Source organism: Mesoplodon bidens, assembly GCF_964165515.1.
Source record: "Mesoplodon bidens genome assembly, chromosome: 1".
Classification (NCBI taxonomy): Eukaryota; Metazoa; Chordata; class Mammalia; order Artiodactyla; family Ziphiidae; genus Mesoplodon; species Mesoplodon bidens.
Window position 1 is genome coordinate 52426288 of NC_138176.1, and position 17728 is coordinate 52444015.

At 44.1% G+C, this 17728-nt stretch overlaps 1 protein-coding gene across 2 annotated transcripts in view; it reads left to right on the top strand.

Annotated features, from left to right (window-relative positions):
* Nucleotides 1–17728, top strand: part of GRID1 (glutamate ionotropic receptor delta type subunit 1) — a 679283-nt gene that overhangs the window by 636974 nt on the left and 24581 nt on the right. For both annotated transcript variants that reach the window (XM_081250205.1, XM_081250206.1), the window contains exon 14: nucleotides 14889–15055. In XM_081250205.1, the coding sequence (XP_081106331.1) occupies nucleotides 14889–15055 (167 nt within the window). The remainder of the gene's footprint in view (nucleotides 1–14888; nucleotides 15056–17728) is intronic.

A 17728-nucleotide genomic window follows, 5' to 3' on the forward strand; every position in this document is an offset into this window, starting at 1 on the left:
TTTACATAATTATGATGTTAGAGAAAATATGTTTTATCCTGTACTTTTCTAACACTGTTGTAAAACTTTAAAAATCATTTTAGTGGCTACTTAATATTTATCAAATAGATGTAAAATTAAACATTTCCTTCTTGATTGTCATTTGGGTCGATTCCAATTTTTCACAAATACAAATAACATTATAATGAACATCTTCGTGCCTCATGGTTTTTCAGTTACTATATTTATTTCTTCAGGTCAGATTCTCAAAAGTAGAAATATGGTGTCAGAAAAGAATATAAACATTTAAAGCTCTCAACAAAATATTCCTGAGTACTGCCAAAAGCAGGGCTTTGAATAAATTACATTCTATCTTTGGGATCAAAAGAATACTCAGGCTTCAGTGTTATTTTTTGTTTTTGTTTTTTCATTAAATCCTTGTGGATTTATCTTTAGTAGGAAAAGCCTTTTAATAAATTGGTATTTTTCTACTTTTCTCAAATCCTTTATAGTGATTTTTTAAATTTTCTTTCTCTTTCTCTTTATATAGGTACATATGAATTTTGACTTTATTTTGCTTTATTATTCCGGGGACTGGAGTGGAGAAGAAATCTCTTTCTTTTCAACTCACTTTTTCCTTGGCCTACATTAGGCAAAATTCGTGAATTTTGGCAGTTTGAGGAAACTGAATAAGATCATGGTTAGACACCTACCTTTGTTTAATAATAAAATTGATGCACCTAACAACCCCTTCCTCAAATGTGTGTTTATGCAATGATTTGATGTTTGAAATATATGGGGTTTTTATTCATTCATTCTTTCATTAGTCAACTCATTTACTTGTGGTGAGCTCAGTTAATATGTAAGAGTGGGCTTGATACTTTCCTGATAAAATTGAGTTAGACTTGGTGTAAGGTCAAAGTGAAGATGAAGGCTGGTTTGGGACAGATGTTATTTCAAAAATAAAAGATTTGTGTTACTTTGCCCAGAGTTTTCCTTCCTTCCTTTGGGGCCTTGCATCAATGTTTGGACAACCAGGAGGTTAATTTAATTGCAATGTCTACTGTTAGAGAGCCCTCGGATGGATCAGGGGTGAGGATAAGTTTCTCCCGTGCATTAATTAGCTCAACTGTGCTTCTACACAACTCGTTTATTAATTAGGAAACTAGAGTTTAAGGAGGGCAAGGGACTTGCTGAAAATCAAGCTTGAGTCAGTATCGGACCCAGGGTTTGAACTCAGTATTTTTCTCACTCCAGCACCTGTGTCATTACCTGGTGACACTGTGCAAAAATGGAAGAGCTGCATGATCAAAATGAAGCCTCAGCTCCTGCTGCCACTTACCTAGTGTTTTCATCGCAGGAAACCTGAGCAGTTCCTTCCCCTCTCCTCACCTTTATACACCTGGGTACGTGCTGCTTGGAAAGCCTTCCTTTCCTTTGTTGGCCAGGATGATTCTTGATTATCTCTCCAGCCTCAGCAGAAGCGTCCACTCTTCCTGACCCCCTCCCCTGCTGGAGCTTCTCGTTTCTCAGGGCAGGGCCAGGGGCTCCCTTAACACCCTATGCATCCCGGAGTGCAGATTCATCAGATGTCACCCCCATCCTCAGTGCCCTGCTCTGTCACATCCTGACTGGACTCTGAGCCTCCATAGGGTTGGGCCTGTCTCTTATTCATTTGTTTGTCCCCAGGGCCTAGAGCAGAGGTAGGCACAGGGCAATGAACATGGACATCCAAAACCTTTTATCCTTTCAAAAATCAAACAAAATAACTGTTCAGTGAGTAAGAAATGAGAGTATTCAGAAATGCATCCATGTGCATCTTTCTTCAAGAAGAATGAGCAGGATTGCTGGAATCTAGTTGCAGAGGGGGCAAGAAAGGATGAGGAAGGGCAGGGAGGGCCGGGAGGTTAGTCAGTCTCCTGGAGCAGGTTCCATGCAGTGGACTACATTGGCCCCTTCATAATGCCCTACAGCTTAATTTTGTTTGATGATGATTGGTTTGGGATAATACAGTGCTAAGGTCAAGGAAAGCCCCCACTGTGCCTCCCTTATTAAATTACTTTGCTTTGGGTTTTGAGCATTGCCAAGCAAATCTTGTTATGAATTCTTCAATTACTTTCTTTTGCGATTTTTATAATTTGGCAGAGTAAGCTTTGGAATCAAACCAATATCTGTGCCATCATGCTAACTTTGATTCTTTTTTTTTTTTAACATCTTTATTGGAGTATAATTGCTTTACAATGGTGTGTTAGTTTCTGCTTTATAACAAAGTGAAGCAGTTATACATACACATATGTTCCCATATCTCTTCCCTCTTGCATCTCCCTCCCTCCTACTCTCCCTATCCCACTCCTCTAGGTGGTCACAAAGCACCGAGCTGATCTCCCTGTGCTATGTGGCTGCTTCCCACTAGCTATCTATTTTACGTTTGGTAGTGTATATATGTCCATGCCACTCTCTCACTTTGTCACAGCTTACCCTTCCCCCTCCCCATATCGCCAAGTCCATTCTCTAGTAGGTCTGTGTCTTTATTCCCATCTTACCCCTAGGTTCTTCATGACCTTTTTTTTTTTCCCTTAAAATCCATATATATGTGTTAGCATAGGTATTTGTTTTTCTCTTTCTGACTCCTCATTAGAAGTGTGGGAGGACGTTCACTTCCTTTAAATCTGATTTTATTCTTCATTTCCTCTGCCCCATAATTTGCTTTTTACCCAAGTCTGATACACTTCACCTTAGTGCTGTCTATAATTGTGGGCTGATTCCATTCTATTTGTTCCACTGAGTATTATGGCTTTGGGTTTTATGACTTAAGTTTTTGTATATTGAACTGAATTGTTTTGTTCTTTGATTACATTAAAATCAAGAAGCAGTAGCTGGTGAGAACAGTTTTGATTTTTTGTGTCAGTCATATCATTGGCAGTTTTTGTTTAGCTTATTTTTATTTCCATTTTGTTGGTATAATGTTGTTTGTCCAGGAGCAACAAGCAGGGAGAAAGAGGGGAAGGAAAATAACATTTATTAAGAAATTATTATGTGTGCTATTGTGTTCATACACTTTATCTTTACCATTGAGGGCATTTTGTGATATTTCCATTATGAAAATAAGGAATGTAAAACTCAGAGTGGTTAAACAATTTGCCTGAAGATTATCGCACTCTTTCTACCATCCATGTGTTTATTATTATTACTATCACCATCATTGTCATTGTCATCATCAATAAGAAAATATTTGTGACTGACAAGGGATTAAGATCCAAAATATACAAACAGCTCATAGAACTCAGTATTTAAAAAACAACCCAATCAAAACATGGGCAGAAGATCCAAATAGACATTTTTCCAAAGAAGACATGCAGATGGCCAATAGGCACATGAAAAGTTGCTTAACATTGCTAATTATTAGAGAAATGCTAATCAAAACAATGAGATATCACCTCACAGCTGTCAAAATGGCCATCATCAAAAAGTCTACAAGTGAGAAATATTGAAGAGGATGAAGAGAAAAAGGAACCCTTGAACACTGTTGGTGGGAATGTAAATTGGTGCAGTCACTATGGAAAACAGTATGCATGTTTCTTAAAAACTAAAATTGGCACTACCATATGATCCAGAAATTTCACCCCTGAGTATATACCCAGAAAAAACAAAAACTCTAAGTTGAAAAGATGCATGCACCCCAGTGTTCATAGCAGCAGTATTTACACTAGTCAAGACATGGAGTCAACCTGAGTGCCCATCAACAGATGACTGTTTAAGACGATGTGAGATATATATATATATATATATATATATAATGGAATATTACTTACCTATAAAAAAGAATGAAATATTGCCACTTGTAGCAACACGGAGGGACCTAGAGAATATTACGCTTAGTGAAATAAGTCAGACAAGTACTGTATGATATCACTTATATGTGGTATGTAAAAAACAATACAAATGAATGTATATACAAAACAGAAACAGAGTCACAGACATAAACAAACATATGGTTGCCAAAGGGGAGAGGGAGTCAGGGAGGGACAAATTAAGAGTATGGGATTAACAGATACAAACTACTATACATAAAATACATAAGCAGCAAGGATTTACTGTATAGCACAGGGAATTATACCCAATATCTTGTAGTAACCTATAGTGGAATATAATCTTCAAAAACCAAACAAAAAACCAAATCACTATGCTGTACACCCAAAACTAACATGATATTGCAAATCAACTATACCTCAATTTTAACAACAACAACAAAAAAACCTATTTGGGTATAAGTAGTTGTTTCCACTGGGATGGGAACCTCTAATAAAGAGTCCCTTTACTCTCCAACATAGAGGTATTAAGATTGGCTTTGAACCCTACATTTAAAATTTTTACCGTGTGTGTGTGTAAAACACACACAAACAGGTGAACAAAGGCAGAGAAGCAGAGAGAGAGAGAGATGAGAGGTGGATTAACTCAAATCAGGAAGAGTAATAAGAACAGTAAGAGCTCAGAAAAGCATGCCTCCTAAGGGTCAGATAAAGGAAACAGGAATGGTAGGAGCCTGGTAAAGGAAATGCTCAGCAGTGAAATTTGATATTTCTGATATTTTAAGAATCTTCATATTGAAAGGTTTTGAACGTATCCATGCAGCTCGGATCTCAGTTGGTTGTGTCGGGAAGTGATGAGCAGGCATCACTACCCTTTCTAGTGAGTGTTCAGCATCCCTGGACCATGAGGTGGGCTTCTCTCAGGGCCGTGACCCTGCAGGCCCCTCTAGTGGCACATCTTTCAGATTCTTTGACTTTACAGAGCTGTACATCCTGACAGGCAGAGCTCAGAACTTGTTCTGTGAAGGATGGGAGTCCATCTGGATCAGGACATGACCTCTTTTGTGGCTCCTCAAAGAGTGAAAGGCTACTGTGAGAGCCCTTTCTCTCTCTCTCAAGGCTGACATTTTAGCAAAGGCCATAAAGGAATCCTTAGCTACAAATGGGATTAGAAAATGAGGCTCTTCAACATAAGCCCCACAGGGATGGTCTCTGAACACATTAAGGGATAGTCTTTAATATGAATCGTGATCACATGCAACTTTACTGCTTCTTTCTCTTTCCTGCATAGTCCAGGTTGCCAGTTTCCAACAACCCTTTATGGCTAAAGAAACACTGAGAGGATCTGGCTGCAGATGGCAAAGCTACACTGGCCTCAGGGTGTAGTTTCGTGAGTCTCACTTGAACTTTGTCTCAATGGAGTCCAGTGCTCAGTTAAGGCCACATAGTGTAGTGACTAAAGTGTGGGATTTGAGTTAACAAGAACTGGGTTTGAGAAACAGACTCACAGACTTAGAGAATTAACTTATGGTTACTGGCGGGGGGGGCAGGGGCAGGGGGAGGGATAGTTAGGGAGTTTGGGATTGACATGCTATATTTAAAATGGATAACCAAAAAGCACCTACTATATAGCACAGAGAACTCTGCTCAATATTATGTAACAACCTAAATGGGAAAAGAATTTGAAAAAAAAATAGATACATGTACATGTATAACTGAATCACTTTGCTGTACACCTGAAACTAAGACAACATTGTTAATCAACTGTACTCCAATATAAAATAAAAAGTTAAAAAGAATTGGGTTTGATTCTTGTACCCATCTTGTGCTAGAGGTGAGATCTTGGGCAAGGCTGATTCACTTTGTTGTACAACAGAAACTAACACAGCATTGTGAAACAATTATACTCCAGTAAAGATGTATTAAAAAAAAAAAACTTACTCCTAAACAAAGTTATCTCATCTGAAAAATAGGAATAATAATACCAGGTCTTCTCAGATTTATTGTAAAGAGTAGAGGTGATGTGAATGGATGAGTGCAATCCCTTGTAGAGTGAGTGTATTTTAACACAGTAGTTCTCCAGGGGTGGTCTTTGGACCAGTAGCATCAGCATCATCCAGGAACATGTTAGAAATGAAACCTGTGGGCCCTACTTTAGACCTAATGAATCAGAAGCTGGAGGAGGGAAGTTGGGGAGAGGTTAATCATCTGTATTTGATGATTATGCCCTCCAGGGGTTTCTCATTCCCTCTCAAGTTTGAGAACATATGCTTGAATGAATAGTGCTTATTGGTATGATTGTTGTTTTAATAGTATCAGTATTTGACTTATTCCTGAATCTTAGGAAGTGACTCTTAGCCAGAGACCAAAGGTAACCATTGATACTATCCATGAAATCAGGCTCTAGGGGAGAGCACAGGGTGGAAAAGAGTGGAAGGCAGACTTAGAGGGGCAAACAGGACATAGCCAGCCCAGCTTGCTTCGATTCAAGTCCTCAGGCTTTTCAGATTCTAGTATTCAGCCGTTCAGTTCTGCATTCATCACTAACTGTATGCCAGACATCATGCTAGGGTGGTGAAAAGAACACGCATGGCCAAGGGGCTCACATCCTTCCGTGTGTGCGTGGGCGTGTGTGTGTGTATGTGTGCACGCACATGTGCACACATGCTGGGAGTATCTGCGAAGCCCTACCCCTGTGCTTCTTCATGGGATGTTTGACCACATGGATGCCTGTCCTCTGTGATTCCTGGGTTCATGTATTCTTAGGTTGTTTCCCTTTCCTACATGGGTATTTCTCATTCTGTATTCTTGTCCCTTCCTAATCTATCTTGTATATAAGCAAACCAAATTACCCTTTTTTTAGATCATTCTTAATCTTTCCCATGGAATAACTCAGATTAGATTGTTGTTTATCATGGTCTTTGGACAATTTAAAGTTTTGACAAGTCATTGAAAATCAATGTGTCCCTTTGCCCTGCTGAGAAGGTTGTTTGTGGCCCCTAGCTTTGCTGACGGTATACAGTTTCAGACTTTTGAGGAAGGAGCCATTGATTCTTCCAAATTAGGGCTTTTCTTTTTTCCATTGTACCAAACCAGCTTCTTCTCCCTTGGAGATGTGAGACAGCTTCTCCCACTGAGACAATACTTGGTTCACTAAATAAGATTCTTTCTCCCCAGAGTACCAGAGGCTCTAAAAGGGAAAGCAGCTATGAAGCCTCCATAACGTCAGGTGCTGGAGGCAGACATCATTAGCAAAGCTTATCCAGAATCTGGCAGTGTGATAACAGCCAGCTGCTCAGGGAGCTCTGTGTGGCTCTTCGGGGCTACTGATGTTGAACTTTTGATGTGGGAGAAGGAAAGGCCATTTGCAGTCAAGGAGACCTGGGGAGACATTCAAGCTCTGCTGGAATAGCTGCTTCTGGTATCTTGGGCAAAGTCCTTTTTGCGTCTCCATTTCCTTGGAAAATGGACACAGTTTGTACTGTGGAAGTTCAGCCTGAACTTTCTAATAGGAGAATGGATGGGAAAGCACCAAGTAGAGTGACATTCAGGAAGAAGATGTAAAGTGTGACTTTCCTTTAATGTTTGTTTTCAATAGCCCTGGTCTCAACCCTATGCTATTCCCTCCTCCATTTGCTGCCCCGACTCAAGATCCTAGAGCCGCAATACTCTTTTCCTTCCTAAACCTACTCTGAAGAGAAGATCAGAAATTCATGGACAGAGAGGTCTCTGCCATTGAATCCCAACTTTGGCACACATCAGGGGCACCTGGAGAGATTATTAAGACAGACTGTTGTGCTCCACTCCCAGGGTCTTCTTTTCACTGGGTCTGGAATAGAGCCTGAGAATTTATATTTCTCCAGTGATGCTGAGGCTGCTGGTCTAGGGAACATTGTTTGAGAACAACTGGTCTATATTATAAACTTGGTATAATATCGAGCTGGGGAATGCCAGACAGAGAAGAAGGAACTTGTGTTGGGTCCTCACTGTGTGCCAGGCACAGTGCATTGTGTTCTGTAATTTCATCCTCAAGCCCCAAGTCTGTATAGGTTCACTTCAAGCCCCAAGTCTATAGGTTCACCAGAGAGCTGGAATGTGGCAGTGTGTCTGTCTTCATTCAGAATCCTGCTCTTTTCACTACACTGTGCTCTGTGAAGGAGGCTGAATCACTAAAACTACCCTCTTGGGCAGCTGCAGTCACAGAAGAAATGCTTGCTGAGTTGCAGAAAACATGGGGGCACAGGAGACTGAAAGAAACCAGCAGAAGTCACCCATGATGGCATCACCCAAAGACAGAATTTGGTACTTGGTTTTGATTCTTCATAAAGTCCTTGCATAATAATTTTTAAAAGACATCACAGTGTAAATACTCTCTTGTAACAGGTTCTTTTTCGCTAAACAATATAATACTGGTTATCATTTATTTAGTGCTCACCACACGCCAGGCAAAACCCCAAGCATATTACATTTACTGAGGGATTTAATCATCATCAGAACTCTCTGAAGTATGGACCATTTTACATCCAGGGGAACTGAGGTTCAGAGATGTTAAGCATCTTGTCGGCACTCACACAGCCAGCAAGCAGTGGAGCTGGGATTCGTATCTATACGGTTGGCGTCCAGAACCCAGGCTGGCTCTTCTTCATCATGCACAGTTGTTTCCCTTAGCAGGGAATGCTCTTTTCAAACACCATAGTAGCGGTGACATAATATTCCATCATCTAATACATCATTTACCTAGCTGATTCTCAATTGTCGAGCATTTAGATGGTTTCCAATTCTTGCTCGTCTAAACAATATCGCCCTGAGAATCTTTGTACAAACATCTTCTCTGAAAGGGAATAATTCCTTAGAATGAATTCCTAAGGGTAGAATTGCTACATATGCACATTTTAAAAACATTTGATTCTCCCCACCAAATTGCCATTCCAGAAATATCATGCCAGCACACACTCCTACCAGCAGACTGTAGAATTGTCCTTTTCTCCAGAGATAGTCTGGGTCTTACTGTTGCATCTTTTTGATTTGGTGTAGTGCATAATAATGTATCACTGTAGCCAGGATTCAGGATACCTGTGGTGATGTGTGGCCATTTTGTGAACATGAGCGTAGGAGCTAAGATTTGGGATGCTGAGCTCTGCTTTGTTGGGGTAAAGGGTGGATGCAAGGAGAGAGAGTGAGCGTGTCACTGGATGGTTAATGCCCATGAGGCTGCATCAGGTTTCCAAGGTGTCCCTGATACCCTAACATCCCCATCCACAGACAGCACAGGCCCCTGTGTCCTCCCTCTCCCCGCATTTCAGCTGTTCCACGAACCACCTCTGTAAAGCTGGAGGGGGACAGTCACTGGAGCCAAAGAAACCTGTGCTCTCCCCTCTGCCTCATGAAGGGAGGGCTGGGGAAACTGCTACGGTGCCCTTACCCTCTGAGCACTTCCCAGGGGAATGCTGTTGGTGATAGAACCCATGGGAATGGCAATGACTGTCTTTCTCCAGATTGACCTGGCTCCACTATTCACCATCTGGGTTTATTTGGGACAAGTCACTTTATTTTTCTGAGTCTCAGTTTCTTCATCTGTAAAATGGGAGTAATGTTCAACCCCTCAGAATTATATATACATGGATAGAAAAGGAATCATGTGTCTGACAACCCAGCATCCAGCAGGTACTTCACACCTACCCTGTACCTGGCAATGCAGACACCTGATTTCCTTTAGCACTTCTTTTCTGGTAGTATTTATGTTTGATGTTTGTAGTACCTGCATTCTTGTTTGGGGGGAGAGCGTGGTTGCTTGTCCCTTTCCAAAAGCAGTTAGGACGGAGTAGAAGAGCATTATGAAGTTCTTGCCTCCAAGGCTGTTGTCTTGGAAAGTTTGTGCTCCAAGTGAGTTCTGGGAAGGGCCATATCAGTGGTCCAATGAAGGGCAATGCAATCTCATTTTATTACCAGTGTGGAGCAACAGCGATGAGCCATCCAATATCCCAGCTCACTTGTGACTCTGTTTATGGTGCCCAGCCTTCCTCTAGCAAAGTAGGCTGATCATGTTCCCCCAAATGTTAGGGAGGATGCTCTAAGCACCGGGGTCAGACAGCCCCGTGGTCTCAGTCCCTTTCCATTTGTAGCAGTACACCAGCGTGTCGGTGGACTTGGGAGGAAGTGGACTGCAGGGATGGGCTTGGATTCTGTTTGCTAAGATGCTTCCTGGGAGACAAACTAGAAGTGGTCTGTCTACCTGCTGCTGTCCTGGCATCCTGAGATGCCAACTGGACATTTTCTTTGACATTTTATGCGATGTCAAAGCTGTTCTTTCCTCCTTTCCCCAGAGTCCTCACATCTCTCCTTTTATGTGTGAACCAAATGCCTTTTCTTTTCTTTCTTTTTTTTTTTTAAGGAAAAGGAGAGAGTGAAATGAAGCCACATGTTTAGATGCAGGCCAGGGATGTAAGGGAGACTTTCCCAGGTGTTTGAGTAGTGTCAGGGAGCCAGTGCCCTGGGAAACCGGAGAGCCCTGATAGACCTTTGTGCTCTGTGATGGTCAAAAGCGCCTTTGGGAGCCAAGAGCACACGAGGCAATGGAGATTGAATCTGGTACAGAGATCGGATCTGGTACCTGTGTAGTGTGTGATAGCATAGACTGTGTAACAAGATGAAAGGAAATATTTTAATCAACTTGTCCTGAGAATCATCACTAATCCCACTCCACTATGTAATATTCCTGTTCATCTTTTGGCATATTACATTTCACATGTATACAGAACAGTAATAAAAGTGTATCCACCCCATTGTTTTCTACTAATTTACATATATAATATGTATATATTTCTATGTGTATATACGTATATATAAAATATGTATATATACATTTCTATGTTTCTGCATAGTCTTTATAATTACTATTGGTTGCATAAAACCATATCGTATTAGTGAACCATAATTTATTAAATTATTTCCCTAAATTAAATATTTAAACTGTCCCATGCTTACTTTGTAGTCAACATTAGATTTAAAATGCCTGTCATGTCATTAAGATACATAGATACGTTTGGTTTACTTTTTAGGTTAAATTCTTAATTTGCTAGGGCAAAGGATATGAGCAGTTTTAGATGTTCGTGTTATGGATGCTGCGTTACTTTCTGAAGTGTTGTGTCATTCTGTGATGCCTGTGGCCACGAAGGATCACACCCACTTTGTCACAACCTCACTAAGACTGGACATGATCAATTAAAAACAAACAAACTGTGGAAGTAGGAAATTATATTCCTAGGCTATGTTAACTGTCAAACCTCCACTGTCTTAGATGAGCTAAAAATGCCTTCATAGCTCCTGGAAGTATCTTGGGCTGGACTCCCAGGACCCCAGAGCCAGCTCTGAAGGGCTCTCTGGGTCACTGTGCCCACCTTCTGCATAGAGCCTTCTGCATAGAGCCAAAGGCTTGGGAAAGGTCTGACTGAATCTACCAGCCTTGTCTCCAGCCTAACTTTCCAACAGCTGCATTCCAAGGCATAGTAAGTCAATGATTAGAAGTTAGGAATACATTTAATACTATAAATGGGCCAGCCAGATCGAGGTAAGTTAACTCATTAAAGAGGTGAAATCCAGTATTTGTTCTTGTTTTGTTTTAATGCAGAACACCAATCTATGGTACCACTTTCATCTTTTAGACTTTATGAAATAAACGTCAATAATCTATTTGTAAACAGCTCGCTGCCTATTGCTTCTGATCTCACGTAACATCCTCCTTAACTCCCCTCAGCCCCCTGGGAAGTAGGGAAAGGACAGGACTGGGAGACATAAGAAAGGATGAGTTGGTATGAACAGTGGCAAAATAGCCACTCTAGAGCTCTGTTGTGCCATTTAGCCAAAGCATCCCCAGTTTCCTGCAGGAAGGTGTCTGGTTCACCCTTCTTTCTCTGTGAGGAGCAGCCAGTGGCACACAGTTGAGAAGAGGCTAGATTCCTGCCAATAGTCTATCTTCCCAAGAGACTCAAAAACAATCCTCAGCAAAAAGAAGTAGTTAATATAAATAGGAAATGACAGATGTCCCAAAGTGTGCGAGATCTCTGGCATAGAGTTGAGGGGGTGGAGGGTAGAGGGAGAGGCGTAGAAATGCCTTCTCAATGGAAGTAGAGACAAGGGGCCGAGCTACAGAGGAAGGAGCTGAACCAAGAGCAGAATGGGAGAGATGCTCAGACTCAAGAAAGGCAGAGGATGAGCCTATGACAGGAGGGGAGAGAAAGAGAGGAAATTCTTGGATCTCTTGGAGGCACATTTTTGATGTATCTGGCATCCCCCACATATGGAGAAGCCAGAACTTTTGGATAGGCAGCACAGAATAAGAAGGTGGACACATAACTGTTAGGGGCTGCATGGAAAATTGGTTCTGATCCTATAAGGAAGAGTTATAACTGTGGGTAGGTTATGGGGCGTTCATTCTGCCTGGAGCAAGAAGAGGGTCTGTATAGAGGGGGTATAGCCATGGTGGATGGCATGTTTGGGCTTCTGATACTGGCATCCGAAGTGTTCCTGAGAATATGGTCCTGCCTAAGAAGCTTTCTGTCTCATACAGGGGCTGCGACATACCAGGAAGATTGGGGAGACATCTGTAAGGTCCAGGAAGTTGTGCTGGAAACTGATGAGCTTGGGAAGCCCAGGGAAGGTTTTGGTGGTGCATTTTACTCAGCATGAGGCTAAGAGAAGAGGGCCCAGGAAGCTGTGGGATGCTAGGAAGTGAGGAAGGGATGTTGGGGATGGAGAGTATTTTATAAGGCTAGAGCTCCATTGCAGTTGCAGTTTCTGAGTTAGCCCACATGTAAGAGGTGGCATATCAGCCAGCCTCTCCAGGTCTTCCCTGTTCTGGCGTCGTCAGGTAGATTAGGGGCCAGCCACATGCTTCTTGAAGCAGACATAAGATAGGGAGATTGAGTGTCTGGGGTCATTCAGCAACTCTAGAAGGAGAACTTCTATTTTCTCCTCTTTTCCTGACTGCCTTCCTGGTTAGCAGGGATTTGCAGCTGAGACATTGCCAGCGTGCCTTCCATATGTTTTCTGCCATCTCAGCTTAGGCAGCGGGACTATAAATGCAGCTTCCTTCATGGATCTGTGCTCACCTGTCACTTAGCCCAAACTGGAGCCACAGATGCCTGTGGCTTGACAGATCCAACTGCCCCATTAAAATGGCCATGCCAGGCTTTTGTCAGAGCCGGTTTCCACTCGAGGTGGGCCAGCTTATTTCTTTCTCCTTGGAACATCACTTGAAACGTAGGAACGAACTTGATCTTAATTCTTTCTTCAACATGACATGCCCTTTTGAAATTGTGCAAATAACAGTGTCTGATTGTCATGTTGAATTGCAAGGACGGGTATGAAATGCTCCAGAGTCGGACAGAAGCCAAATATTAGGTCATAAGTCAACATTTTGCTGAGAAACTCGGTTACTAAGAGGTGGAGAATTTATATCTTTTCATGAGAAAACGTGTTTGCCAGCAGGAAAAAATTTCAAAGACTGTTATCTTCCCATGTGGAGGGAGAGAGATGAGTGTAATTTTGCAACCTGGGTCAACGCCCTTTAGGGACTCCTGAAATTGACTTGGCCAAGGAAAGAAGCCCTGAGGTAATATTTGGATTGTTCCCCGAGGTGAATGTCAGTGGGTGGTATGGTCTAAGTCATTTCTTACAAGGTCGTGAGGTAAAATTGTGTGAATGGCTAGGAGCAGTCTATTCCTGGCAGGGGGAGGCCATGCTCTACCCACAAATCCTTCGGATGGAAAACTCCTGATGAGAAAATAAGCCAGCTTGGCCCATGGGCACCTAGGGCCCCAAAAGAAGCAGTATCGTGATGAGCTTCATCTAAGCAGTTATGGCATTCTCTGGAGATTCTCAGTGGACACAAAGACAACTGAATAAAGGCAGGAAAAGGGAATAACACCCCTGCTGACAGTGCCACAAAGCTTGTAGCTTGCCAGCTTGGCCTGTTGTTACCTGTGATGCTTCAGCCCTGCCACTGCCCCAGACTGGGGTCCTCCAGCATCTAGTGTGAGCTGTGGTAGGAGAGAAGAAAGCATGAGGTGTCTGTATGTTCACTAGAGAATTAAAACCAGGCTCTTGGCTGCATTAAGAACATGATGCTCTATTTTAAGCTGGCCGAGTGACAATGTCTAGTTTGCATCTTCTTCCAAAAATAAAAGCAGCTCACATTACTTCTGAGTGCCTAAACTCCAGGCCAAGTCAGGATTATGGCTCAGGATAGAACTGAATGTCTGCTATGGATGGGTGTGATGGAGTGAGACTGCAGCTGTGGCCACAGGCAAATTCTGATGGAATAATTTGCCACCATTGCATGGATATAGAAACACTGACACCAGAAACCTCCTCCATGTAGATGCATGTGCGTGTGTTTGTGCACATGTATGCATCTATGTGTGTGCATATAAATGTGTGTATGCTTATGTATGTGCATGTGTGTTTGTGTGTGCACACTCTTGTGTGGGCAGTGAAAGGGAAGTGGCAGAATCCTGGTTTGGCACCATAACAGTCAGGACCCTGTCCTTAACAGCTTCTTCCCCAGGCATAGCAAGTTCATGACTTAGATATTAAGTCGCAGCCACTCAGGGGCACTGATCCTAGGGCCGTCTCCCATGTTCGCCTTAAGCAGGGCTCAGTCAAGTTCTAAGTAGAAATATTAAATGGATACTATTATGCATCCCCCTAAATCTCCGGTCAGAAAATCTCAATTCCCTGGTGTCAGACTTTCTGCACTCTCCAAGGTGAGCTCACTTCTCTGAGAAACAGGTCCATGCCACGGTGACCAGGAGGCTAGCTCAGAGGCCACGTATGCTCATCTTGCCCACCTCTCTGTGAGATGCGCAGCACTGGGGCCTCCTAGACGCATCATCACGTCCTTCTATGTCTAACCACAGTGAGTGTCATCCACCAGGGGTGGAATCTGCAGACCAGAAAATAGGAGAGTTTGCTGTGTTGGCTCGTTGGGCAGGAGGACCAGTTAGAAGGGTCCCTCATATCCCACCGCTGAGAGGCCTCTCTGCTCGAAAATAATACGGGAGGCCAGGTCTGCCTGACTTCATGGTGATTTTGGTGTTTCAGGCAAAGAAGGGGAACTACGCCTTTCTGTGGGATGTGGCCGTGGTGGAGTACGCAGCCCTGACAGATGACGACTGCTCCGTGACTGTCACTGGCAACAGCGTTAGCAGCAAGGGCTATGGGATCGCCCTGCAGCACGGCAGCCCCTACAGGGACCTCTTCTCTCAGAGGTAGGCTCGGTCAGCGAGAACATGCTGGCAGCCCCCGTGCTCCAGTTGGGGTTTAACCAGCCTTCAGGAGATGAGAGCCAACACAAACGTTTTCCTCAGTGCCGACTATGTACCAGTACATGCTGCTCTCCACCCCTGTCCCCAGCTAGTCCTGTGCCAGGTCCTGGGATAAAAAAGAGGAAGTATGTGTAACCTTCCCATGAAGGTGCATAGTCTCAGTGGGAGCTGTGATGTGAGTAGGCGATGTCAGCACAGGGCAGTCAGTGAGACAGAGAGGATATTCTGGGGGTGGAGGAGGACAAAGAAGGGCATCTGACCAGACCCAGAAGACCAGGGAGGACTTCCCAGAGGAGGTGACACCTGAGGCCTGAAGGTAGAGTAGGAGTTAGCCAGACGGGCCTAGTAATTTAAAATTAAAGATTAACTGGATCTGGCAAGGGCCCAATAATAACTTCTTAAGATAAATGCAGGGTGGGAAGAGTCAGTGTGGAGACGTGAAAAACTGGGGCCAGAGAAGCAGATTGGCTCCATATTCACCTGCACAGGGGCTGAGGGAGCAGATGCTACCCGCTGGGGCCGGACAGGGGCCTGGCCCTCACTGCCCACCTCCTCCCCATCTTTTCCAGCTTTTTCAGCTCCTGGTAATTAATACTAGCGATGGGGCGTGTTGGGGGAGAGTGGGGGAAAACGCTGTGTAGACAGGAGTGTTCTGGCCTAAGCAAAGACACGTGGACCCTGTCCACCAGAAATGAACTTGATCTTCTCTGGACTCCTGGGCATGACTGAGTTTCCAAGTGCTCAGTCTGGACACCTGGTCGGCCTCCTTGACAAAGATTATCTCTCATCATCCCACCCCCATTTCTCGCTTCCCCACAGGAACTTACCTTAGTCCTTGACCAGGTTACCTGGCCTCACAGAGAGGATGGAGGTGAACAGCATGGGTGAGCTCAGTGGCCTTTTCCCAGCAGCCAGCCTGCTAACAGGGGCTCTTGTCCCCAAGGATGTCTAAGCCCACCACTCACACATGTCTGTGGGGTGACATCCTGGTGGGTGAAGGAGCAGAACTAGAGCTCTGGCTTGGTCCACCAAAATCCAAACTGTGGCAGAAGTGTCCAGGTGAAAAGGCCGGCATGGCGCTGAGGCTTAGGGGCAGCGCCCTGTTACCTGATGAACACGTGCTTTCCAGCACGGAGGAGCATCCACTTGGAGGGGTGAGAATTGTTAAAGATCATTCGTTTCACATCCTGAAGCTCAGAGAGGGTAATGTGTGCTGAGGGCAGCTCAGCCAGCTACTGGCAGAGTTGGGAGGAGAAGGCAGGTCCCCTGAGCCCCAGTGCTGTGCCCATGTTGCTACCGGATCTCTGAGCCCTCCCACCTCCCTCCTCCCACCTCCCAGGTGTTGATTGGGCTCTTCTGATCACGAGCGCCTGAGCCTAAACCCCATCAGGGAGAGGCCTAGGGGGAGGGCCTGCAACCCATTCATTCAGTGGCTTGTTTGCAAAACTGGGAAAAGGGGTAGAACTAATTAGTTCAATGAGGCTTTGGGTTTTCTGTAGAGTTTAATCAAGTATACATTCCATGCCTCCCTTTGCTCCCTGGAGCAGAGATGGATGACACTAGAGAAGGAGGAGTAGTGATTTATCAATTGCTCGGATTAAAAGCATGAAGGAGGGATGGCTTCTCTCCAGGGTATATAAGACAGTGGTGTTCTTGAGGTTTACCCTACTTGGTTTTCTGAGACAGGATGCTCAGGGCATTCCCCAGGCCATCAACCTGTGAGCACCTCTCTCACAGGTTGGTAACAGATGGTAAGGGAGCTTGTGGGACCAACGCAACAGCAGCAGCACCACCAAGACAGCTAATGTGCCCCAACACAGTGCTCACAGAAGCACAGGGTCCCCAGTGTGGAAAGCTTAGGGTCCCCGTGCACTCAAACTGCTCAGAGATCCCCTGAAAGTCTGCTGAAGTGAACACTGACACACTGGAGAGAGGAGAGAGCCTGGTTCTTGGCTGGATCTTTCAACGAACATGAATGAAAGTGGCTAGTCCAGTTTCTGTGTTATTCTGGCAGGAAGTGATTAATTACCCTTTGCTTTCATCAGAAGGCCACATGCTCTATGACTGTAAGTAAATGTCCCCAGTAGGCTGTGCTGGCCTCCTGAAGTATTGTCATTGGTGTCTATGTTTTAGCCTTTCCTGGGCTGGAAGCGTCCCCACCTCCCCTACCTGGACACATGGGTACCTACTTGGGGGGAACACTCAAGGCTTCAGGTTTCCAACTTTCTGCCGCCAGCGGTTCTTTAAGAGGCTCCATTATATGATGCATGCAGAACTGTGGGCTGCCCCTAACTGGGTCATGCCTGAAAGGAGGAAGGGGGCAGGTCCAGGAAGCAATGCCCCATGCCACTGACAGAAAAAGAATCCTGTGTAAATAGCAGATCCCAGTCTTATCTGGAACTGCTGTAGCCTTCCTTCCCTGAGTCCCAGGGACTCAAGTTATTTCCTTGAATACAGATATGTTCCCTTGTTTTGGCAGAGGACTGGGTCTTTAGGCTACAACTTCTGTGTGTGTGTGGGACTGCGGTTGAGTGTCATAGCCCTTTTATGGACCATGGCATGCAGAGTAGGCATTCAGCAAATGTTTAACAACTTAATAGCCATTTATAGAGCACC